The 26,005-nt window shown below is 52.1% G+C and overlaps 1 protein-coding gene across 2 annotated transcripts in view; it reads right to left on the reverse strand.

Moving 5' to 3' along the window:
- Positions 1-2,576: 2,576 nt before the first annotated feature.
- Positions 2,577-26,005, reverse strand: part of Pemt (phosphatidylethanolamine N-methyltransferase) — a 73,645-nt gene continuing 50,216 nt past the window's right edge. For both annotated transcript variants that reach the window (XM_013016415.1, XM_013016416.1), the window contains exons 3-7: positions 18,415-18,530; positions 9,615-9,760; positions 7,280-7,391; positions 3,171-3,245; positions 2,577-2,845 (exon numbers count right to left, since the gene is read on the reverse strand). In XM_013016415.1, coding sequence (XP_012871869.1) covers positions 2,785-2,845; positions 3,171-3,245; positions 7,280-7,391; positions 9,615-9,760; positions 18,415-18,530 — 510 coding nt within the window. In that variant the 3' untranslated portion in view covers positions 2,577-2,784. The remainder of the gene's footprint in view (positions 2,846-3,170; positions 3,246-7,279; positions 7,392-9,614; positions 9,761-18,414; positions 18,531-26,005) is intronic.

Consider the following 26,005-nt stretch of genomic DNA (forward strand, 5'->3'; position numbering starts at 1 on the left):
CCCCCCCCCCCCCCGCCAACTCCGGCTGTTGATTTGTCTGCTTTTCCTTCTTCCAGGGTCCGCCTCTGACTTTAGCCCGGCTTGACTCATCAGAGTACTGGAGGTGGGAATAACCGGCCTGTCTGTCCCCACATACACTCTGGCCCCACACTGGGAAGCGGCCACCCTACTTCTCATGTCTCATCGGCTACAGTGATGCTTTTACATTGTCCAGACTCATGACGGCTCATGTCGTTACACAACTAATAACTGTTTCCCTCATGTTTGTAGAATGAGGCCATGAGCTACATTTGGAAGCTAGGATCCTGTCTGTAAATGTAATTTACTTGTAGTGCACCAGTTTTCCTAGAGGCGTGGACAGCAGGCCCATATGCAGTTGTGTCAGCCCTACAGCCTGGCTTTAGGGCAAAAAAACATTTAGAATGTTCTTGAAAGCTGGGTTTGAGAGGTCCATCAGGGACTTACCTGATGCCATGCTGAGCCAGAGTCCACATGGAAGCGTGTGGACACCTCTAATGACAGGTGCACCCATGGGCTCAGGTACTATGTGCTGTTCACCAGGATCCAGTCCATGGCCACTTGCTGAGAAGAGGGGCTATACAGAGGGGCCAGTTCCATGTAGCCTCTTTAGGCTCCTCCATCAAGCTGAGGATAGTTTGGGAGCACTTGTGAGGTCTGCCTGGGTCACAGTGCCCTGGGCTGCACGGCCCTGTTCTGGCCATGGGCGAGGCTAGTGGAGGGAGGGAGCTCCCATTGCCTAGCAGCAGAGAGAAACTAGAACACTGTCAGGAAGGCCAGATGCCTCCGGAGGCCATCAGGCCCTGAAGTAGATTCTAGATTTGAGAAACCTTGAGGAGCCCCCTGGGCAGCACCTGCTTTATGCACAGGGCAGGCAGGAGACTCAGATGGCCATTTTACAGATGGGGGTGCTAAGGCTCCCAGAGCTGGGTACAGTCTCCCAACGAGACCATAAATAAGCTGACCTCAGAGGGTTCACAGTTTGAGAGGGAAGGCTGCAGCCAAGAGAAGGAAAACTCTGTCCCAGGGCTCTACAGGTGGCTTGGCCAGAAGACTCTAGAAGCCACTGTTGGGGGCAGTGTGGTAAGGATCTCCACAGGAAGCCCTCCTGGATATATTGGGAGCTACCACCCTCTTCTTCACACTGACTGTGTGTGTGTGTTAAAGGGACAGAAAGTAGGTATGAGGACAGACCTGATCCTAGAGCAGATGTTGTGCTCAGTCATTTGCCTGCCATCTGGGCCAGGTCACCTAGACTCTGCTAGCAAAATGATGTAGACATCATGGAAAAAAAAAAGTCTACAGGGCATTCAATATGTCAAATACAGCCAGACAATTCCACTCCTAAGTATAGGTGCAAAAGAAATCAGAAACTAGTATATACTTTATTATTTACAACAACCCAGTGGTGGAAACAACCCAAGTGGCTACTGGCTGATGGATGAATGAATGAATATGTGCAGAGATTTGGTCTTCGTACCCAGTAGAACACTGTTCAGTACTGAAAAGGAAGGAGACAGCAGGGTGGCTTAAACGTGAAATTCAGGCATGCTGCAGTGCAATCCCCATTGGGAGGTATTAAAGGCTGGAAACTTAGTCAACTATGGAGTTTGGAGATGGGGCCTTTGGGAAATGATAAAGGTTGAATGAGGTCCTAAGGGGGAGAGTAGTCTAATGGGACCATGACTTGTTATAAGAGCAGTAGAGACGTGAGGCACAATGTTCAACTCTCCATCTGACTCCTTGCATCACCTTGATATTCTGCTGAGTCTTCACTCAGCAAGGACCACGGCAGATTTTATCACCTGCTCTAGTTAGGAAGTCAAATGTCCCCCAGAGGCTCATGTTTTATTTGGTCCCTAGGATGGTGTTTTGGGAAGTTGGTAGAGCCTTGAAAAGGTAGGGCCTAGTCTTTAGGTTATTTTTCTGTGTGTGTGTGTGCGCACGCGCACACACATGTTTTTTGGATCAGTTGTGGGGCTTGAACTCTGGGCCTGGGCACTGTCCCTCAGCTCTTCAGCTCAAGGCTAGCGCTCTACCACTGAGCCATGGTGCCACTTCTGTTTTTCTGGTGGTTAATTGGAGGTAAGAATCTCAAGGGAACTTTCCTGCCCTGGTTGGCTTTGAACTGAAATTCTCAGATCTCAGCCTCCTGAGTAGCTAGGATTACAGGTGTGAGGCACTGGTGCCTGGCTTTGGTGTGTGTTTTTGAAGGTCATTGTATGACCCTGATCCCTTCCAGATTTTCTCATTCCTTCCTGGCCATAAGGTGAGGCCAACTATCCACTCCCACCATGAACCTCTGAAACTATCAACCAATTAACTTCTTTTCCTCTTTATAAGTTGGTTGCTTGCTACCTGGGTAAGGGGCTGTGGGCCTGGTCAGTTGTTGAGGCCTTTCGAGTCCCTTTTCTTTGAAGGTAGTGCCACCACTCAGTTCTGAGAGGTTCTAATGGGAGCTAGAACTGAGGCCAGCTGGTCTCCCTTTCCCCTGCCCTGCCCTCCTGAAGCCCCATGGACAAGGATGGACAGAAAGGGTGCTGGGGTCGGGGGGCCTTTATTGGTAAATGGGGCACACTGAGGACAGGGGGGCGAGATGGCCACACAGCAGCCTGGGGCCCCCAAGGCAGTGGTTTCCAAGGCACTGGAGTGGCCTGTGCCAGGCGTGCTCCAGGAGCAGGGAACAACGCTCTCCCTGAGCAGAGCTGGGAGCCTGGCGCGGGCTGAGAGGCCATGAGGGCCCTGGATGGGTCCACGGCCGCCCAGTCAGCTCCTTTTGTGTGACCTGATGGCTGCTTTCTGCCGGTAGATCTCTGCAGTGAAGGGCCTGTGGGGTTGGAGAAGGCCTTGTTAACTAGGTGACAGTACCTCACGTACTCCAGCCCGTCCCGGGTCCTGTGCCACTAAAACACAAACGACCTCTCCCGCAGAAGAGAGGGCACTCGCCGCCCCACCATCCCCAGAACGGCCTGAAGCCTTCCGAAAACAGGACTGGGGGCCTGGAGAGGACAGAGCCACTGTCTGCTGCTGTCCTCCGACCCAGTCCCATAGCTGCCAGGTGTGTGGGGCACCTGGCTGAGCTTCCAAAGGAGAGGCTGGCTCAGCTCCGCTGCCATGCCCACGCCCTTCACCCTGTCACAGCCCCTACTCACTCTTCATACAGGACGGCCACCACGTAGACCAGGGCTACCAGCGCCGTCAGCAGCAGGCCCGTAGGACTGGCGTGCCTGCAGAGACAGACAGTGGTCAGGGAGCCTAGCCCTGTCCTGCCACTGAAAGGCTGACAGTGCAGCCCCTGTTGGGCTAAGCAGAGACTGAGCTTGGCTTCGTAGTGAGGGTCTCATCATTAGGATCCTGATCTCATGAGCACTGGATTCAGCAGAGACCCTGACTCCTTGTCCTGAGCTCCAGCTGGAGCTCAGCGTCTCAGGACAGTCCTGCCATCCAGCTATTCTGGGCACAGGAGGCAGCTAAGCAGCAGAAGATGCTTCTCTGCCCACCAGACACCATGTGTCCATGTGCTTTGCTTTGCTTCTTTTTTTGTGTCTATATTAGTGCTTGAACTCAGCCAGAGCACTGTCCCTTAGCTTTTTTGCAGATGGTTGGTACCACTTGAGCCACAGCTCCATTTCCAGATTGTTGGTGAGTAACTGGAGGTAAGAATCTCATGGACTTTCCTGCTGGGCTGGCTTTGAACCACAGTCAGTAGATCTCACCCTCTTGAGTAGCTAGGAGTATAGTCATCGGTGCCTGGACTCGTGCTTTCCTGGAAAGGGGTCTCGTGAATATAGGTCCTGTGGGCAGCTCTGCCACCTGATCCCTGGTCCTTGTCCATGGGTGCAGCCCCAGGGCCAACATCCTGATCTCTCCCTTCCCCAGTCCTGGTGAGGGCTTCGTGCCTGGCCTACCTGCCAGGCCTGGGCAGTATGGGCTCCAGGAACCTGAATAGCCCTAACTTAGAAGACAAGAAGCCCAGGCCGTGTGTGCAGTAGGCTCAGAGCTGGGCAGAGCATCTGTCATAGCTCTCTGCTGGTGACCAGTCTCTGACCTTGCTGTGTGGACAAATACAGGCAGCTTGTTAGTGACGGCACTGAGGAGTCCGCGCGCGTGTGCTTCAGGCTTCCAGAAATAGCCGCTGTCAAGCTGGCCCTCAATCTATTTCTATGGTTACCTCTGGATCTGTGCTCCTGCAGGGGCTGGACAACCACGTCCACATCAGCAGGAAGAGCCAGAACCCCGGGGCCATGGCTGGAGCCAGGCCTCTGAGCCACAGGGGACTCTGCTATCCTTGCCCTGTCCTAGGACAGAGGGCAAAAGGACATGTGTGCCCTGTGGAGATTCTTCCCTGCCCACTACCTAACAGCTTTCTGGACCTCACACTCTCTAGTCTGTTATCTGGCAGAGGCAGAGTAGGCCCAAAGACAGCAAAGGCGAGTCTAGGCTGTAGTTGTATCCTCTCTGTGGGCAATAAGAGGCTCAAGACCCCTCCTCTCCACAACACAGAACAAGAAACTCACCTTCCTGATAGCCCAGCTGCCATTGCAATTTACCACGGCCCCTGAGCCAGCTCCACTGGCACATGGAGATGTGGCAGTGTAACCAAAGCGGGGATGTAACCAAAGACCCTTCTGGGGTAGACAAGAAGCCTGCGTAAGTCAGAGTCACACATGGCAAGGAGTAGGGAGAAGACAGGCTGGCCCCTCATAGGAGAGGACCTGCTATGATCCTGAAGGGCTGTGATGTTTTTTTTTCCTTTTTGGTGGCAGTTCTTGTATTCGAACTCACGGACTCATGTTTGCTTGAGCTGATTCACACTCATGACTATAGTCAAACCTCCAGCCCTCTTTCGTGCTTATTGTTTGTGAGACAGGACGTGTGTGTGTGGACCATGATCTGCCTATTTTAGACTTCCCATAGGAGCTGGGCTGACAAGCACTGCCACCACACCCAGCTTCTTCCGGGTCAGCCTAGAAACTTGATCCTCTCATTCTCAGCCTCCCACAAAGCGAGGGTGACAGGCCTGAACCAACAGTGTCTGGCTTAGAGCACTGTGGCAGAGTCCTCCAGACTTGAGAGGAAGCAAAGCTACTTGAGAGACACAATGCTCAGGGATGGATCTGACCCTAGCAACTTCCATGAGGGGGTAGGCCCTGCATTGAGTTTGCTGGTTTCAGCTGTAGGTCTCCACAGAAAAACAAGCCCCAAGAGTTCAGCAGGTTGCAAATCAGGACTCTGTCCTCATTGTCCTTACACCTGTTGAGGACTTCTTTTGTGTGTGTGTGTGTGTGTGTGTGTGGTTGGGGAGGTGGCACTGGGGTTCAAAACTGCTAGGCAGGCACTCTACCACTTGAGCTATTCCCCAGGCTCTTCTGCTTTTTCCTTTATTTTTCAGACTGGATCTTGAGGTTTTGTCTAGGCAGCCTTAGACAATCATCCTTCTATCTGTGCTTCCCCAGTAGCTAGGATTACAGGTGCAGTAGAGCGTTCTTCATAGACTAAGTTGAAACAGTGGAAGGAATTTGGGGCTGGGATTCAACCCTCTTCATCCTATTCAAAACCAATGTCCTAGTCTGTTAGGATGTGTGTGTATGTATGTGTGTGTGCATGTGTGTGTGTGTGTGTGTGTGTGTGTGTGGCCAAGTTGAACCTGTGACTGATCCCTATCCCTCCTGGTGGGAGAGGAATGTGGCCCCTGGCAAGGGTTCTGTGAGAAGCCTGTCCTTCAGCCATAGTCTTAGCCACACAGGGTTCCTGAGAACACATGGGGCTGTGAGAGACATTGAAGGGAGGTTCCGCTGGTGGGGCAGGTCCACCCTGACCAGTCCATGCTGGGCAGCCTACTTCCTGTGGCATGCCTATTGGCAGACAGGCTCCAGGCTCAGATCAGCCACCTGACTGGGGGCTGGAGATCCCCAGGAAAACGCCAAACCCTGCCATGCTGGCTGGCATGTGAGCATTTAGTCACCAGGGGCCCACCTGATCCCACGGATCACTTCCTGTTTCTGAAAAGTCCACCCACGCAAAAAGCAAGCAAACAAAGCCAAGAAGCTGTGCTCTAGGAGCCAGGGAACTGGGGACCAAGGCTACCTCTGCTCCAGACATGCAGCTATGCTGGGGTGAGTTCAGACCTCAGCCTGTTTCTCCATCTGTCACATGGGGCTGGACTGACAGACCTTTACTTCCTTTCATGATTCCCCACTGAAGCAGACCCCCCACCCCTCGTACTAAGACAGTGACTGGTCCTAAAAGCCTTTCCTACCTTGATCCAAGATCCCAGAAGAGAGGAAGAAGAACCTGGGGACAATGGGCTGTGGTGCCAGCTTTCCCACAGTCGCACGTGCCCATGCCCCACGCCAGCAGAGTGAGCAGGGTGCCCACCTTCTCAGCTCCCAGCCAGCAGTAGTCAAGGCTAGCTCAGTCCTCCGCTGTGGGGTGGGGAGGTGGAGTGGGGTGGGGTCTGTAGAGGAAGGGTGTGCACCCTGAAGTTTCCCTTCTTACCCTGTCTCGCTGGATCTCTTAGCACACCAGGTAGGGATGATGGCCCTGCTGGCACATGAGGACCCTAAGCCCAGTGTGAACCATGCTGTGTTAGAGGGCTAGAAGGAAAAATCCTGGGGTTTGTGCCAGCTTTGCCAAGGAATCCCTTGTTTGGCCTACCATGGTCCCATGTCTGGGTGCTCAGGCCCCATCAGAGGGCCTGGGAGGCAGGAGACAGATGGGTTGTGGGAGGCAGGGTAATGGCCCATATTTAACGAGTCCTCAGATAGAGACTCCGTCCCCAACACAAGCAGCTGTCTTTAACACCACATGGCCAGTGTGAAGCAACTCAGGGTGCCACTAATTCGTGAGAGCCCTGGCCTGGCCACTCTGAGCCTGGGGTGCTTGTCACTGGGCACACATCGGGGATGCAGAAAGGACTCATGACCTCAAAGTGAAGATGGGCTGCTAATCACCAATTCCAACACAGGGGACTAGGAGTAGAGGCAGTCAGGGAGGGCTTCCTGGAGGAAGGGTTTGTCTCAAACTGAATTTGGAAGGCCCAGGTGTGGTGGCAGTAGAGGAGACAGTGTGTGTGTGTGTGTGTGTGTGTGTGTGTGTGTGTCTGTGTGTGTGTGTGTGTATATACACATACATGTGTAGCATGTAGATAGAGGCGTTCACTGACCAGAGACTACAAGAAGGATGTTAAGTGGGGGAAGGCTTAGTTTTGACTTGGGGTCCCAGGTGGCCAGCAGGGTGGGGCAGGAGGCCTGGTACTCACATGATGGCCCAGCCCAGATAGTTGATGGTGCTCCCCCAGTACATGGGGTTGTCCAGGACGTTGAAGGGGAATGTGGTCACTCTGGCCTCTTTGAGGATCCCGAAGTAGTCACCTGTGGATGGAGCAGGGCAGGGTGGGCAGGTCACCTGACCATGTGTCCGCAGAGGCACGCTGTAGCTGAGGGAGGCTCCCCATGGGAGTGAGACAGGGTCCTGGCCCCCCAGTAGGCTCTAAGCAGGTTGCAAGGGCTTTCAGTAACACAGTGGGTCAGAGAGTCCCCAGGGGCTGGGGCACTGAGCTCTGCCCCTCACACCACCACCTGCTTCCAGCCTCCAGCTACCTCCCCCCACTTCTTCCCACCTCTGTGCCCTTTCACCTTCTGTTCCCTCTCTTGGGATGCCTTTCCCTGCTCTCTGTACAGAATTCCTTTCCTTCATGGGCACCTCTCCCTCTTTTAGAGCCTCAGCCCAACTTTGCCTCCAGAAGCAGGCCTGCCCCATCTCCTCCCTCCTCCCCCGGTCAGCTGCTCACCCCTAGGGGTCTTGGTTTCACCCTTAGGGCAAGCTGGCTGCTAAGGGTAGCTCGGTCCCCTCTTTTCCAGGCCTGCCCACCACAGTCCTGGGAGATCAGCCACAGTATTACTGTCTCCCGCCTGGCAGCCCAGAGTTGACACTGTGGGAAGAGACCACCAGACAGCAGGTCAGCCACCCACCCGTCCAGAGTAACAAGGCCTTGCCACGATGGCCGCTCTCAGCAGGAAGAGGTGGCCTGCTAGGGCCGCACAACAAGGGACGCTGCTGCGCCCCTCCTCTCCGCAGCCTTCCCTCCTTTGTCTCCTGCCAGGCTGGAAGGACAATGGCACTTCATCCATCCTGGCAGAAAGTAGGGCAGACAGCCTACAATGGGTAGCCACCGGCAGGAGGGGCTTGTTGGGTGCTGTGCTGCCCATTGTTGGGGACAAAAGATGCAGGGGGCCTGAGGAGCCACCTGCGAGACTGCTGGGAGGCTCTTTCTTCCCAGGAAGCAGGAAGCGGGGCAGTGGGGCCGGGCGGCGGGTGGCGTAGAAACCCCTCTTCGGGGTTTCTGACTCACAGGGGTGTGACTGCTCTGCTCTACATCCCAAGACTGCTGGGCCACTCTGGAGTTTCTAGGCCATGTCTATGGGAGAGGGTGGTCCCAAAGCCGTGGTTGCCATTCCCTGGTCTGGGAGTCCTGCCATCCTGCCATCCCATCCCAGATCCCGGGGAGTCCCTCCTTGTTGCTCCTTGCCCCTCTCTAATTCTGCCCTCTGTCCTAGCAGTCTCCACTCTACCTTGCCCTCCCAGGGCTCCCAGTTTTCTGGGAATGAAATCTCAGCCTTTGCATGTACTTCAGGGCCTCAGCCTGACCTTCGGCCCTCGACTAGTCACTGCAGCCAGGGTCCTTGCCACCTCTCCGGGCAAGTCTGCCGCTCTTCTGGCTGCCTTCTCTCTCTTCCACATCCTGCCTGCACCTGGCAGGTCCAAGGGCTCTCATCTCCTACTTCCCAGGCTTGTACCTCTCTAACAGGTCGGTTCTTACCTGAAGGCAAAGCATTGCCCTTCAGCCACAGTCCCAGAAAGCTGAAATCAAACACGGCTTGCTGCGCTCCTGAGTACCCCCGACAGAGCCCTGAGCCTGTACATTGGGAGGCTGGGCTGAGGACAGCCAGGCAGCTGTGCTATGCAGTCAGCCTGGGCATTGTGTGGGGCTCCCTTAGTGGACTACAGCTGCCACCTTCTCTCCATGTCTGTTCTCAGACCTCCCTAGCTCTCCTCCCCTGCTGGTGTCCTCTCCTCTTTTCCTACTGTTGTAAAGTGAGATGGCATCTGGTCTTCCCAGACAAAAACACCACAAGCAGCAAGGAATGGAGAAAAGACATTGTCTCTCATTCCTGTATCCTGCCTTAGACTTGCAGCAGCCCTGCCTGTGGCCCAGACACAGCAAACCAAGATCCCACCTAGCTTGGCAGCCAAGGGTACTGGGAGCTTCCTAGGGCAGACCCAGGGGTGGCTGTGAGGACAGCGGGTCTTGTTGCTGGGCCTTTGGGTGGCTCACCTCTCCAGGCAAACAGGGCCTGGAAGCTTTCTGCAATGGAGTAAGTGTTGCCCCACAGGCCCATAAGAGGAGCTGTCCCCAACCAGGAGTTCAGAGCCAGGTGAGACAGTAGAACCCAGACTGCTGTTCTAACCATGGAGATGCTGGGTCTGCAGAGCTCCTCAGGGTACGTCACAGACAGCAGGTGGTAGCTACTGTGCCCTGCTCTGCCTTGAACTCCAGTGTACCTGCCCAAGGTGACTCCCGCCCAGGGTTTTACCTAGGAAGGTTCCGGTGAACCCCAGTGCGAAGAAGCTGGACAGCACAAACACGACACCTGCACCCACGAGCACAAGGCCCAGGCAGTAGGCAGCGGGGTTATCCAGGCCCTCCATCTTGGGCTGTTTCAACATTGCCTGTGTGAAGCTGTGGGTGGGGGACAGGGAGAGACAGCATGTCACAGTGCATGGCTCAGGGGTCTGCCCTTCTCCGAATAGCTGGCCCAGGGCTCATCCACTCAAAGGCAGCTCAGGAGACTGCAAGTGGGGTCTGAGCAGAGCACTGCTCTGTTGTCCCGGCCACAAGGGAAGGGACAGAAATAGGAGAGTCCAGGCCTGCAAGGGTGTTTGATTTTTTTCAAGAGAAGCCAGAAGGGCTGATTTACGTGCAACCTGTGCCTACTGAGAGCCCATGTAGCTATGGGAACCCCGATCTCTGAGCAGATGCATGGTCTGAGGCTGGGCTCCGCACTGCTCCGGTAGCTTCAAGGTCACACCAGGGCAGCTGACCTGAGTGTTAAGTTACCTCAAAGGCCCTTTATGTCCCCCTTAACCTCTAAAATCCTCTGCTGGGCTTCCTTTGGGCCAAATGATTGAAGGTCTTGCTCAAAGATTGAGCCAAGGGTCTATGACTGATGGCAGATGAACAGGTGTGGGGAGTCAGGTTCTCCAGGTGAACCCCTGCATGGGGGAGGAGGGGGTGGTGGTGAAAGGGGGCCTGCAGGTGAGCAGGCTGGCTGTGGGTCTGAGCCTTACTAGGAGGGAGTGGGTACTGGTGAGAGGAATGACACTCAGCAGACCGGAGGGGCACACCACAGGGCAGGATGTGTGAGGCCAACATGCGTGTGCAAACCACGCTTTTCCCACTCTACCCACTGTGACGCTTAGAACAGCCCTGGTGCTGTCCTGTTCACACAGAGCAGCTGCTTACACTCACTCTGTACCAGCCTCCTCCCGGCAATGGCTGCTCGCCACCCCCCATTGGTCCTACCTACCTGTCCACCCACCTATACTTCCATCTACCTATCTAGCCACCCACCCTCCCACCTACCTGTTTAGACAGCCAGCTGCATACCCACCTACCTACCTGCCTATGCATCCCTATTCTTCCATTCATTCATTCATTCATTCATTCACCCACCCATCCACTTCTCTATCCACCACCCTCCCATCTACCTACCCATCTGTCTACCCACTTGCCTACCCAACCCAGCTAACCTAACTACTCTTCCATCTACCCTCCTATCTACCTACCCATCCATCTACCCAACCATGCATCTACTCACCCATCCATCTACCCATCCAACCATTCTGTCCATCCACCTATCCATCCATCTATCCACTTACATACCCATCTATTCTTCTACCCACCCATCCATTCACCTCTCCATTCACCACCGTTATCTCAGTGATCTTTGTTGGCTAGGCTCTTCCAGATGGAACTCCTTTACTCTCTTCCTGCACCCACTCACTGGGAAGGGCAGGTTGCTATCACTTTATTCTTGAGCTACATAAACATCATCCCCCTGGACCTCTTCCCTACAGCTACCCTGCTGGCTCATCTCCCCAGGCATCTCCTTGGCACCCGACACAGGCCAGCAGATGGGTCGGAGCAGAAGAGCGAACAGAGGCCTGGGAACAAACACTGACAGAAGCCTGCAGGTGACCTGCCCCCAGCAGCACATGATGCCAGGGCAAACCCAGCCACTGGTTAGGCTGCCCACATCCCCGGCTCTCCACCCACCACCGCCTTCCCTCACTGCTGCTGCTGCCCTGGCTCAGGGTCACCCTGCTGGGATTGGCTCAGGGTCACAGCCGCCACAACCAGGTCCAGCCCTCTGGCCAGCAGAGCAACCCAAGCACTCTCCACTTCGCAGACCCTGCTGCAGAGGTCCACGCAGCTTGGATCCCTGGTCCCAGCACCTCCCCATTGTCCCCTTTGCAAATATTAAGGGGTAGGAACGATAAAGGAGAAGCCCAGCCAGGTCGAGGGTTGAGTCCTGCTGAGGATGAAGTCACACACAGCTCCTTGGCTACACTGTAACAGAGCCCAGGGAGGGAAGTGTGTGTGAGGCTCTTAGGGCCTGGGTGACCCGGGCTGCCAGCCTCCGGGTTTCATCTGCCTGAACAGAAGGCAGGAGGCCTGACTTGAGTTTTCCAGAGTCCCCAATGACCACATGGAAAGTGCTAGCTCCTGGAGGAAGAGGGAGATGGGCTTCCAACAGACCTGGGTCCCCAGCCTCAGTTTTTCCTCTGAGAGGTGATGGTGCCTCCTCCCTTGCCTCCTTGTACAACATTGCTGCTGAGTGGCTGCCCACATGAAGCAGTCCACAGCTCTGGGACTGTAGACAGGAGTAAGCCAAAGCAGACTCTGGAAGAGGAAGCGCGTACTATAGGAAAAGGAAATATACTGACCACTGGCTATTAGCCAGTGGTATGGGGCGGGGGGGGCTGAAGGTAGGAAGAGCTGCTTCAGCCGAGAGCTGAAGGAAGAATTTAGCAAGGGGAAAGGGGAAATGGGCAGGAAGAATATTTCAGAAACAGGAATGGCCAAGGCTGGATGCCTTGAGGCTGGGACCTGGTGGGTTTAGAAGGAACTCGGGTTGCCTACGTGAAGGAGAGCAGAGCACAGGTCAGCCAGGCTGCAAAACCACGGTGAAAGCTGGGGCAGGCCAGGGCCTAGAGGCTAGAGGGCCATTTTGGAGGGAGATCCTAAACTGATTCCTCCTACCCTGGGGTAAGAGGACCAAGACAGCCTAGCTGCTAGGCCTAGGTTTGCTATTCCACATGGAGGCATCTCATTCTGTTGCTTGGATCCACCTACATCCCCCCCCACACACACACCTTTTTTTTTTTTTTGGCTGGTATTGGGGCTTGAACTAAGGGTTGGCACTATACCACTCGAGCCACTTTCCATTTCCAGCTGTTTATGGTTAACGGTAGATAAGAGTCTCACAGATTTGTCTGCCCTGACTAGCTTCAAACCATGATCCTCGGAGGTCTCAGCCTTCTGAGTAGTCAGGATTACAGGCATGAACCACCAGCCTTCCACATGCATTTTGAAAGCAGACAGACAATACAAGAGGAGCTTCTTACTTCTACAAGGCTGAAACTAAAGCCCAGCACATTTCCATCCTGCTTGGAAGGAAGGAGATTCCTGTCAAGGACAGACAGTAGGTGGACAGAAGAGACCCAAAAAGTGGCCTGCTAGCTGCCTGCTTCTCTCCCCAGTTCTGCCTGTGGCTCCAGCCCAGGGCTGAACCTCTCAGTTCTCTTTTTCCCTACTAGCTGAAGGAGCTCAATCTCCCTCCAAGGTCAGGGTCCAGCCAGAGCTCAATAGATCTGCTCCAGAGTCTATTTACTCCAGCAGCAGCTCCTCCCTAGTGGCCTAATGTGGGCTCAGGGCCACACATGCTCGGTGACACACGGCAGGTTTACTGGAATCGATGCCCAATTAGGCGGCCACTGTTCCAGGTCATCATTGAGCCAAGAAAGCACAGTCCATTCCACAGGCAGAATTAACAGGGGATGAGTAGCTCTGTGGCCATGCGCGCAGTGGCAGATGAAGTAATAGGAGCGATTTCCTTTGGAAATATTCTGCGCTGGGCTGGAAGTGGGTGGAGGTTGGTTTATGTGTCTCAGGGGCTATTTTTAAAACTTAGATTGAACTTTCAGTCACCAATGTGACTTGAGGATACTTGTGTTCCGCTCTCCTGAAATCCCGGAAACCTCACACCAGGCAACATGCATATGGCCCCACAGCTTCCACAGCTTGGAGACATGCCTGTCCTTTGTTCCTGTGTATGACTGTAAGAAAACACTTCCCAAACTCAGCCTTTCTAGTGCGTCTGCGTGATGTCAGCTTCAGGCCTGCCTGGCCTATGCTTTCTCTCCTTCAACTCAGATGGCAAGACTATGTGTGACAGGCTTCTAATTCATATTCCAGTGGACAAATACTAAAACAATAACCCAGGCTGGGAATGTGGCTTAGTGGTAGAGTGCTTGCCTAGCATGCATGAAGCCCTGGGTTTGATTCCTTAGTACCACATACATAGAAAAAGCTGGAAGTGGTGCTGTGGCTCAAATGGTAGAGTGTTAGCTTTGGGCAAAAGAAGCTCAAGAACAGTGTCCAGGCCCTGAGTTCAAGCTCCAGGACTGGCCAAAAAGCAAACAAAACAATAAACAATGACCCATGCAATTCATCCATGCAGTTCCCTTCCCATCAATCTACCTGAAATTTGATTTTGGGGCTCCCATGCAATTCAAATTCCAGGCAGGCCTCCAAGTGTTTCCAAAACCTACCTACAGTCCAGGGTCTGTGTAATGTCACGAGTGAGGTAAGAGGTAAAAGGTGGGGAGTATGACATGCAGGAGTCAGGCCAAGGGTTTCTCTTCTGACTCCCCATGACCAGTGCATAGCCTCCAGGGGACACAGAGCCTGCAGATTCGCACGCACACCATCTTCTGCACCCTCCTAGGCCTGGGAACCCCAGGCTGCTCTGCTTCTTGGGGCTTCAGGCCAGAGGGCAGCTCCTGGGGGTGGGGGTGGGGTGCACGTCCAATTCCTATCCTCACAGCTGCAGAACTACCTGGCCCCTGAGCCCCACTCTGGCCTCAATGACTGAGATGAAGCCATGTCCTTCTCCCTTTTCTAGGGTCCAGAAAAGTCTAATATGCCTACATTTTCCCCTCTCCAATTTTCTAGCTGTCAGAAGTTCTCTGTCCAGGCAAAAGCTGGGGGTGGGAAGAGACAGCTATCTCCTATGTGTGACATAGGCAAAGTCCTGTGGGTTAATTACAGGGCAGCAAGCCCAGACTACTAGATCCAGCCAGGCCTGTTGGGCAGGAGGAAGGGAGCTGGTTAGGGGATGGGTTTAAACAGATGCCCCACCACCACATATCAGACTCCCTCCCCACACTGGGCCAACAGCCAGGGCAAACAGGTCTGTATTAATTGCCCCCTTGAATCTTGTCTTAGCACCATCTGCCTCCAATAACCATCCTCACAAGCTCCTCTTGCCAGGCCTCCAAACCACTAACCAGCAAAGACCAGCTAGCAGTGGCTCCTTCGGACCTGCCAGCCTCTGCCGGGGCTGTGGCATAGAGCTGGGCAGGCAGGCTAGTTGCTGAGTGGTCTCTTGAACTAGCTGTGACCCTGACTGGGTTCAAATGCCCACTGTACAGGGCTGGGAAGGTGGCTCAGTGGTAGAGCGCTTGCCTTGCATGCATGAGGCCCTGGGTTCGATTCCTCAGCACCACATAAGCAGAAAAAAAAAAGCTGGAAGTGGTGCTGTGGCTCAAGTGGTACAGTGCTAGCCTTGAGCTGAAGAGCTGAGGGACAGTGCCCAGGCCCAGAGTTCAGGCCCCACGACCAGACCAAAAAAAAAAAAAAAAAAACAAATGTCCCTGTCCTTTGCGGCTTGCATCTTTCTGGGAAAATAAGTGAGAACAGACACATCTAAAATGTCCAGAAAAGAGGCTGGAGGTATGGCTCAGTGGTAGAGCACTTGTCTAGCATGTGTGAGGCCCTGGGTTTGATCCCCAGCCCTTCACATTGTGTAGTTAAAATGGTAACTTTTGTTATGTGTACTCTAACACATGGAGAACACATACCTCTAGGTGGGGACTGAAGGAGGAGGAGGGTGCAGGGTGCTGTGGGGTGCAGAGCTTGCCCCAACAGGATTTTCTTGCCAGCCCTTCCTCTAACTACCAATCCCACCCTCATGCCTGAACCAACTCACTAGCCACTAGGTAGCACAGGGAAGAAGATGATGGCCTGTCTGCCAATGCGCAAGGGCTGTGGGAGGAATGGGCAGTGCAGGCAGGGACTAGGGAACTGGTCCTAGCAGAAGATGGGACTTGTAGCATCTGTGTGGAAGGCAGGAGGAAGACACACATCTTGTGGCTAGACATGAGCATGCTTTCTGTCTTCCTCGGTTTCCTAGGACAAGTTCAACACAGAGAAGGAAGTCATGGACTGCTGGACAGACAGATCCCCAAAACCTAGTGATGCTTAAAAGGAGAGATCCTCCTGCTGGGAGCCCAACAGCCAAGGTATGACTATGCTAGGCTCTTGTTTGAGTCAACCAAAGGTGTGCCTGCGGGCCTCACTCTCCATGGTACACACGAGCAGGAGCCCGGAGGAGGAAGAAGAGGAAGAGGAAGAAGAGGAGAGGAAGAAGCGGAGGCCCCAGGGGCCTACTCATCTGGAAGATGTGGCAAAAAATTTATTTCATTTTGATTTGGGATGGAGTCTCACTATATTGCTCATCATGGCCTTGAACTCTTGGGCTCCCAGTGATCCTCTTACCTCAGCCTCCTGAGTAGCTGAGCCTTAATAGGTGTGTGCCACAGGTGTGTGCCGTGGTAGTGGTGTCACTGCACCCATCATTCACTGTGCCCCCACCATGGAGGCCTGTCCACATCACACCTTGCCTCTACCATACACCCTTCCCTGGGTTCCCTGGGCCTGGAAAGCCCTGAGTGTACTAAGCCCACCCAGCCAATGCCCCATGGGGAAGCAGTGTGCACTGCTGTGTGGAAGGAGCTGCCGAGCAGCTCTGCTGGGTTCCAGCTGGCTTCCTGTCTCTCACAGCTGAGTTTTCAGGGAGCAACACCCACTGTCTGGAAGAGGAAGGCTGATTTACAGCACAAACAACCACATCCTTATCCAGCTACCAGCACCGAGCTGTGGGGTAGCAGACACAGGGCTTATCTGAAGCTGCACAGCTGCTTCTGGGCTCACATTCGGGGTTGTTTACTTGCCCTGTTTTGCCACCCCGGTAAGTCCTCCCTCTAGAAGCAGGTCTGTCAGTTGAACAGGGCAAGTAAGTGAGGTTAGCTCAGAAAGGCAAGGAAACCCTGTACACATCCAAAATCCAACTTGGGTCACTGACCTCCCTGCCCCTTCCCCAACTTTCCATGGCTCTCTATTTCTCACCACATCTAGCTCAACAGCTGATCCCACCTGAATTATCCAGGCTAGGTCTACCACAAGCCATCTCATCTCTGGCTCAGTAGCAGGCCCAGGTGGGAGTCATCAAGGTTTACCTGGGGTGTATGCGCAAAGGAAGGAGGCAGGCCCCTCCCCATTTTAGATGAAGCCCTTGGGCCCAGGTCACAAGTCGGCAAGGTTGCACGCAGGTTAGGAACAACTGAGGAGCACAGGAGAGTATATGTTCTAACTGCATGGAACATGGAAGAAGTGGAACAGCTCAAGCGTTGTGTGTGCAGGGCTGGGGAAGAATAAATAGGGTGCACCATGCTTTGGAGCTCTAGGGATGAAAGGAATCTGTTCATTTCTGGGGAACAGCTTCCATTAAGTTCAACCATAAGGCTGTAGACACCACATACCAGGCCTCGGTGGAGACTGATTCCCAAAAGGGCAGCTGAGATGTGGGTAGCACATCACCCTGGTGCCCACGCTCCCCATGCATGTTCTTCTATATCTTATATACATTAAATACTTGTTTGCTGGGCGGGTAACATGAGGCACACGGAGGGCTCTTGCACTCTGCTTTTCACTTGCCTCCCACTGCTGCAGCACTGACTGCTGCTGGCCCCACGTGTGTGGGGTGTAGGGGTGTGGAGGTGATTTCTGAGGAGCTATACCTGCTGAAGATATACAGAGCCCGGGGCAGGGTTAGGCCAGGAAGCAAGGCCTATGTGAAGAGCATGGGAGCCATCCACTCCCTCCTGTGTGCCTGGAAGGGGTTCTCTTGCATTGTAGGAGGGAAAACCAGGTGAAGCCCCAGCAGGATGAACAGTTGGAATGAGGCCTAGCAGATAGAAGAAAGGCCCAGAGCAACCAGGCAACTTGTTTAATCAGGGGGCCTTAGAGAGCAGAGGTCAGCTAGGCATGAACTGGGCTCATCTGATTCTGGCCCAGCTCAGCCCACCCCTCCTGATGCCTGCCTGGCCTGGAGCTGTATGTATGTCCAGTACTCTGTGCTTGCTCAGCCTCTGTGCTCCCATGAGGAACATCTACTTGGAAGCAGTGACAGCCTTCTTTCCCCATTTCCCAGGAAGGTACAGGTCCTCTGTCCTACTGATGCAGCCCCAAGGACCTGTCTTCTATGAGGCGGGATGCAACACTGCACAGATGACCCACCTCCAGGAGGCAGGGTGGGAAATAGGTCCCTTTCCCTCCCCTCTAGAGATCCTCATCCCATGAGCCTGGTGCAGTAGCACTGCTGGCAACCTTCTGGCCTAACTGGATGGGATTTCCCCCCATGAAGTCGTGATGCCCCAGGCAGATCACTGTGTCCTGCCAAGTCTCACTGTCTTCACTTGCACACTGAGCCTCCTCTCTGTGTGGACAAAGACAGATGAAAAACATGTTCCCAGGGGCTGTGGAGCCTGGTAGCTGGTCAGCATCTGTATTCCACCTAGATTCCATCCCCTGCTCATAGCAAGAGGGTACACAGAGGGGCTGACTGGCACTGGTCCAAGCCTAGGAAGAAGGCTAGGTCCTTAGAGGATCCTAACCAGGGCCTCTGCCTCCTATCTCAGCACTTGTCACAGGGGATTCCAGGGATGAAAGTATAAGGGTTATCTGGGCTGGTCCTCTGTGCTCCTCCCAGCCCCCCTGGCTCAGTGGCATTCATACCACCCCTTCCTGAGGTCACTGAGAGCTCCTCCTCTGAGGAATAGAGAAATCCGGGTGGCTATGACACCAGGTCTTTGAGAGTCGAGTTCCTGCGCATCCGACACTGGGCCTCTCTATGGCCCTCCGTCTCTTGGCTATGCATTCTCACAGGAGCAGGGGCTACGCCAGGTGGCCAGTCTGATAGGGAGACTTACCAGTATGAGCGTAAGAAGTTCAGGAACAAGATGACACAGCCCAGGGAGTAGCAGGCCAGGTAGGGGGACCCGAAGGACTTGCTCAGCTTGTGAGTTCTCTGCTCCCATCTTGCCACCTACATGACGATCGGAGAACAAGACCTGAGGTGCTGCCTGGAGAGTCTTGGGCAGAAAAGCAATGAGCAAGTATCTCTGCATTACTAGGCTTTGAGCTGAGTTCCAAGGAAGGAGAATTGTCTGGGTGCAGCTCCTATACCCATCCAGGAAGCCGGGGAGGTCTGAGGGCCAGTTCTATGGGACTTCTATCCTCTCTTGGTTCAGACTGGATAAGCAGGACCCACCATCAGCCAAATAACCACTGATAAAAAGCCTGAGTAGCTTGGTGCTGGGGGCTCACACCTGTAATCCTACCTATACAGGAGGCTGAGATCTGAGGATCGCAGTTCAAAGCCAGCCCGGGCAGGAAAGTCCATGAGATTCTTATCCCCAATTCACACCAGAAAACTGTAAATGGCACTGTGGCTCAAGTGGTAGAGTGCTTGCCTTGAGCTGAAGAGCTGAGGGGCAGCGCCCAGGCCCAGAGTTCAAGCCCCACGACTGGGGGGGGGAAGCCTGTACCCACTAAGAAGCACATCCCCAGGTCAATATGGGGCTGGGTTGGGGGCAGGGTGGGGGGAGATAGAGTAGACTCTCAGGCCCATCCTGGAGCCACAGCATCCTGTTGCATACACTTACAAAAGGGGCCAGAGCAAGGAGGCTCACACTTGGGATCCTACCTACTTGAGGCCAGCCCCAGGCAAGGCCCCTTTCTCATCCAATAGCTGAGAGTGGTGGTATATGCTTATCATCTACTATGGCAGGAAGTGGAAAATAAGATTAAGTTCTAGGCACAAACAGGTTAGGGGGGGACTGGAACGCCATCTCAAAATAACCAGAGCAAAGAAAGGGCTGAAGGTGGTAAAACCTAGCAGGTATGATAGGCCCTGAGTTCATACTAGGGGAAAAAAGATCCAGAAATGCCCCAGCAGGCAAGAAGAAGCAAAGGGTGGCCAAAACAAACAAAAGGAACTCCAGATTGTGCCATGATCTGAACCCCAGGGTCTGCTCCTTCTTGCTGGGGGTTCTCCCACAGTGGTCATCCAAAGGGTAGAAGAAGGGAAGCCCCCATCCGTACCCCCAACACTGCCAGAACCTCTCCTGAAGACATAGACATGCAAGTGCCTAACTTTAGCATCAGAGTCCTGTTCTTGTTGTTTTCCAATGAATCATATCTTGATCCTCAACTTTCATGTGCAAACATGCTGGGAGGTTAGAGGTGGTTCTCCTTCTAGTCTCTCAGCTAGCTCCACCACCCCAGAGTCCCTGCATATCCCAGATAGGCTGCTCTGCCCTGAGGGGCTTCTCCTACACAGTGCCCTGGCCCTGGAGTGGGGCAAATATAGGACTGTGTTTGCAGAAGGGAGGGAGAAGACAGGGACAATGCAAAAGAGCATACACACAGTTTGGGGCTCTAATATACAAGTCATTTATCTGGGCTCTGGATATGAAGCCATATGTGCATTTGCAGACAGTTCCCAACTTACAGTGTGTCAATTTAATTTTCTTTTTAACTTTGTGGTTAAAAAAAAAAAGCAAGAGGTGACATTGACCAAAAAAAAAAAAAAAGAAATATACTCATCACTTGAGTTATGAAATGGCAGCCCTCTGTATAACACCTTAATAATAACAATAGAATTTAAAAAGCAGTATGTTTTCAGTAAAGGTGTACTTTGAATTTTGAATTTGGTTCTCTCCTGGGTAATAAACCAACTGTGAGGTTGACCCTCTCTTACCACTGTGGGCAGCAAAAGCTCCTAGCCAGCCCTGGATCACAAAGGAAAGTAACAGGCAGTGTTCTGCAGTGTGCTATGCAGCCAGAACTTTCTAGAATCAGGTGGTCAATATATTACATAAGGTATTCTCTACTTTATTTACACATCTGGCTGTGAGCCAGGCATAGTGCTCAAGTCTGTAATCCTAGTTACTTTGGAGGCAGAAATAGGAAAGACTGCAGTCTGAGGACAGCCTGGGAAACACATGAGACCCTGTCCAGAAAACAAAAGCAAAAATAGGCTGAGAGCACAGCTCAAGTATTACAGTGCCTGTCTAACAAGCTGCAAGGCCCTGAATTCACATGCCCATTTTAAAAAATGGGCACCAGTGGCTGACATTTGTATTCCTAGTTATTCAAGGGGTTGAGATTTAAGGATTGGGGTCAAAAGCCAGTCTAAGCAGCAAAGTCTGTGAGACTCTTATCTCCAATTAACCACCAAAAACTGAAGTAGAGCTTGGGCTCAAGCAGTAGAGTATCAGCCTTGAGCAGAAAAAGCTAAAAGGAGAGTGCCCTGAGTTCAAGTCCCAAGTATCTGCACAAAAGTAAAAATAGAGTGAAATATAAACAATTAAGCTATGATTTTGCTGGACTGTATGTAGGCTAACATGGATGCTGTTGGCATGTTGAGAACAAATGAGGCTGAGTTGTGATATTCCTTCCCTTTCTTCCTTCCTTCCCTCCTTCCTTCCTTCCTTCCTTCTTTCTTCCTTCCTTTCTTTCTTTGTTCAAGATTAGGACTTTTATTTGAGACTTTCGCTTATTGGCTGGCACTCTACCACCTGAGCCATGCCTCCAACATCCTAAATACATTTTTGCCAGTCATGGGGCTTGAACTTAGGGCCTGGATACCATCCCTGAGCTTCTTTTTTCTCAAGGCTAGCACTCTATCACGTGAGCCACAGCACCACTTCCTACTTTTTTCTGTGTATGTGGTACTGAGGAATCAAACCCAGGGCTTCATGCATACTAGGCCAGCACTCTACCACTAAGCCACATTCCCAGCCCCTAAATACATTTTTGACTATATATATTTTCAAATCACAATGGCTCTAACAGGTCAGAACCCCACTGTAAGTTGAGTATCAATAGGAAGCATCCCAAAGCTCTCTAGTACATTATTAGTACTAGAGGGGTATTAGCCCCTGTCCTGGGGTTCCATAATGTCAGTGAGGTTATTTATCATTATTCTGGCCTCACAAAGACTGTCTGCTGCTCAGCCTGGCTTCTCAGAAGGACCAGGCCTTTCTTGGAAGTTGATGGGGGAGGATGCTATAACCACCAGCTCCAGGTCCTACCCAAGAGTTTGCCCAAGGCCACCAAGAAGCCGCTCCTGAGCACATCCTAGGAGCTTGAGCCACCTGTGTTGGTGGGCTGTCTTCAGAGCATCTGGGCAGTCGCACTGCAGGGAGGGGTCTAGACAGAGGCATGCAGGAAGGAAGGCCAGGGAGGGGCTCTGGGCCTTCCCCTTAATTCATCTGTCTACACAGCTACCTAGCTCTCCTGGAAGGTAAACAGCCCTTTGACCTGTCAGCTAGGTGGCATCTGCTGGCCTGGTGGGCAGCTCAGTCCTCTCTCCCAGAAGGAGGAGGGATGATCAGAGGGTCTGGGGGAGTTGCAGGGGGCCCTAATGCCGAAAGGCACACTCCTTAGGGATGCTTCTTGTTTTCCTTTTCTTTTTTGTTTTAACTTTTAATTTAGGGATGCCCATACTGGAGCTTGAATTCAAGGTCTCTTACTCTCACTTGGCCTTTTCCACTCAAGGCTGGCTTTCTACTACATAAGCCACACCTCTACCTCCATCCAGCTTTTTTTTTTTTTTTGGTGGTCATGGGCCTTGAACTCTGGGCCTGGGCACTGTCCCTCAGCTCTTCAGCTCCAAGCTAGTGCTCTACCACTTGAGCCACAGCACCACTTCCAGTTTTCTGACTGGTTTATTGGAGATAAGAGTCTCATGGATTTTCCTGCCCAGGCTGGCTCTCAGCCTCCTGAGTAGCTAGGATTACAGGTGTGAGCCACCAATGCCTGGCCAGCTTTTTTTTTAAAAAAAAAAAAAAAAAAAAACAGTCCTGAGGCTTGAACTTGGCCTGGGCCTTGTCTCTGAGCTCTTTTGCTCAAGGCTAGCACTCTACCACTTCCTGCTTTTTCTATGATTTAATTGAAGATAAGAGTCTCATAGACTTTCCTTCCTGGATGGCTTTGAACCATGATCCTCAGATCTCAGCCTCTTCTGAGTAGTTAGGGTTATAGGCATTGAGCTATCAGTCCCTGACTCTATTTTTAATGTTTGAGACTTGAAACTTGAAGAGCCTTTTAATTGTATAACCATCATCACAATCTCATTTTAGACCCCTTCCAAGAACACAAAGAGAAGCCTGTATTCATTAGTAGTCTGTCCCTCACCTCCATCTCCCCTTCCTTGTCCCTAGCAGTACTAGCCTGCTCTGTCTATATATACTTGTTATTCTAGACATATGATATAAACAAAATGCTACAACATGTGGCCTTTTGTGCATGACATCTTCAAGATTCATTTATGCTACTACACAAATGTGGACTTCTGTCCTTTTTGGTGGCTATCATTCCATTATAGCAAAATCCTACATTTTGTCTATCCAGGTAGCAAATGTCAGGGACTTTGGCTGTGAACATTCATATCCAGGCTTTGTGTGAACGTGTGCTGTCTATATCCCTGGAAATGATATCACTAGATCACAAATGAATTGCTCTCCTGGCAGCTGCAACATCGTGCATACCCCCAGCAGTGATGTCTGCCCATCTTCTCCAACATTTGTTATTTTCCAGTTTTCAAAGTCACAATCACTGCCCCCCTCACTAGTGTGAAGTGTTACCTTTAGTCTATCATTTTTATTTCCTCATCAACTAACAATGTAGAGCATTTTGTTCAGACCTCATTAGCCATTTGTACACCTTCTTTGGAGAAAAACGTACTCAAGTCCTTCATCCACTTTTAATTTTTTTTCTCTTTAATGCTGGTACTGGGGCTTGAACTCAAGGCCTGGGCACTGTCCTTTAGTTTTTTTTTCCCCTCAAGGCTGGTGCTCTACCACTTGAGCCACAGCTCCAGTCCTGGCATTTGGTGTTTAGTTGGAGAAAAGAGTCTCCTGGACTTTCCTGCTCAGGCTGTATTCTAACCATGATCCTCAGACTCAGCCTCCTGAGTAGCTAGGGTCAAAGGTATAAGCTCGCAGTGCCTAGTTCCTTTGCCCACTTTTAAAATTGAGTTTTATATATTCAGGAGACAAGATGCTTTAGCAGATATATGATTTGTCAACATCTCCTCCCATTCTGTGTGTTGTCTTTTCCATTTCTTAATAAAGTCATTTACTGGGTGTGGTAGTATATGCCTATAATCCAAGCTACATATGAGGTGGAAGCAGCAGGATTTTGGTCCAAGGCCAGCCCTGGGCACAACATGCAGAATCCTATCTAAAAAATAAGCTAAAGCAAAAAAAAAAATGTAGCTCAAATGGTAGAGTGCTTGCCCATTAAGCACAAGGTCCTGAGTTCAATCCCCAGTACTGCTGCCATACAAGAAAAAATGTCTTTCATATACAAAAGCTTTTTATTTAAATAGGCTGCTTTATTCTACCTTTTAAGATTCAACCCAACTCAGCCAATTCTTCTTTTGGCCTACTGGTGTATTCCTGGCATGGCACCAACTGTTGCTAAGGTTCTGGAAAAACCAGTCGAGCTGTCTGAAGGGCTCAGTCCACCAAGACTATACCCATGTGTACCCTGTATCACAGGGCCAGATGGACTGGCCCCAAATCTGGGAAGGTATGGGGTAGTGACTCATGTGTAGGCTATAGGGCTTGTTGGGGAACCCCTGGGAGACATAACCACTCTCCAAAGCAGCCCAACCAAGCGGTACAGAAAGGCCCCTTTAGGAACACCCCACCTGTAATAGTAGCTCAGACCTGTAACAACCCTGGTCTTTGAGTACATGGTCTGATATCCAAATTGAAGACACCACTAATTAAAGTGACACCATGGATTCATCTTGTGTAGTTCACAAATGCTTCTGCTTGACTTCATTTGGTCTCAAAACTACCCAGAAGTGTGGGCAATGCTCCCCATTCTTACACAGAGGCTGAGGTCTACGAGGGACCTCGAGGGTAAGTCAGAAAGAGGCATAGCAGAGCCAAACACCAGTGGCTTATGCCTGTAATCACAGCTACTCAGGAGGCTGAGATCTGAGGATCCAAGTTAGAAGCCAGACTGGGTAGAAAAGTTTGTGACTCTTTTTTTTTTTTTCTTTTCTTTTTGTCGGTCGTGGGGCTTGAACTCTGGGCTTGGGCGCTGTTCATGCGCTCTTCAGCTCAAGGCTAACGCTCTACCGCTTGAGCCACAGAGCCACCTCCGGTTTTCTAGTGGTTTTATTGGAGATAAGAGTCTCACAGACTTTCCTGCCTGGGCTGGCTTTGAACCATGATCCTCAGATCTCAGCCTCCTGAGTAGCTAGGATTACAGGCGTGAGCCACCGGCGCCCGGCTGTGACTCTTGTGTCCAAATAACTAGCAGAAAACTAGAAGAGCTGCCACTCAAATGGTAGAGCAACAACATTGTGTGAAAAAGACAAGCAGAACATGTGAAGCCTTGAGTTCATGACCCAGTACAGGCATACACAAAAGAGAGAGAGAAAGAAAGAGACAGACAGAGAGAGACAGAGAGAAAGATCCCTGCTGAACGGGACCAACAAGCAAAGCATGATCTACTCCACTGGGAAAGGGAGTTGGGGAGAGATGGGCCTAGAAGGAGCCAGGATGACTTTGTGGGGATGGAGTGTTATGAATTTTGATAGGGGTCATTGTGACATAGGTGCAGATATCAGTCAAAATGAGTGTTTTATGGCACGAACAGCACACCTCCAAATGCTAAAATTCCCATCCTTGTTAAACCTGACCTCTAAGGTCTGGAGAAGGCCTGCCAATGTCAAGTACCTGCAGGTCCTCCCTCGCTCCCTCAAAGCAAGTCTCCTCCTGCTTTAATGAGGGCTCTAGGATGAGACTGTGAATGTCCAACCACGGGTGGCAGGCAAGCTGAGCCATACTCCTCACTGTACCTGTTGACAGCCTCATCCTGTATAGTGGGAGGGAAGGTCTCTCGATTTGCAGCTAAGCAAACTGAGGGACTAGAAAAAGCTCAGGCAAGGCAGGTCTGTCTGTAATCCCTGGTCTGGCACAGCTCCCCAACAGTTGGGGCTGGGAGCTTTCAAGACCATTCTGCCAGCCCCCACGAGAGCAATGCATATCCCTCAGCCTGACAAAGGGCTGATGATGACTGTACTTTCAGAGGAATCTGATGACAAGCAAAAACCTAGTGGGAAAGGAAACGAGGAAAGGGCCAGCTTTGATTTGATCACTGTTATTTCAAGGCAATCAATAAATCAGCAGCCAGCTCAACTCTCTGGATCCAAGGTGATTTCCCTCCCAGCCTGACAGCTCGGCCGCCCCTCTTCTGGTGCCCAGCTGCAGGCTTTATCCAATTAAGGGGCCGGAAGCAGGCAGTGAGAGACACACCGGGGCTGCAGCAAGGGGCCAAGGATACATGACGTCATGACGCAGGGGCCATTAGCATGATGCGAAGCAGGTGAGTGGGCATTTGGCTGTCACTGTTCAGGTTTTGCTCAGTTTCCAGATTTCCAAAGATCCCATCCCTGTCCTGAACTTCCTAGGGTTGCCAGACAGACACAGGAGC

Source organism: Dipodomys ordii, unplaced genomic scaffold, assembly GCF_000151885.1.
Source record: "Dipodomys ordii isolate 6190 unplaced genomic scaffold, Dord_2.0 Scaffold31, whole genome shotgun sequence".
In the NCBI taxonomy this organism is placed as follows: domain Eukaryota; kingdom Metazoa; phylum Chordata; class Mammalia; order Rodentia; family Heteromyidae; genus Dipodomys; species Dipodomys ordii.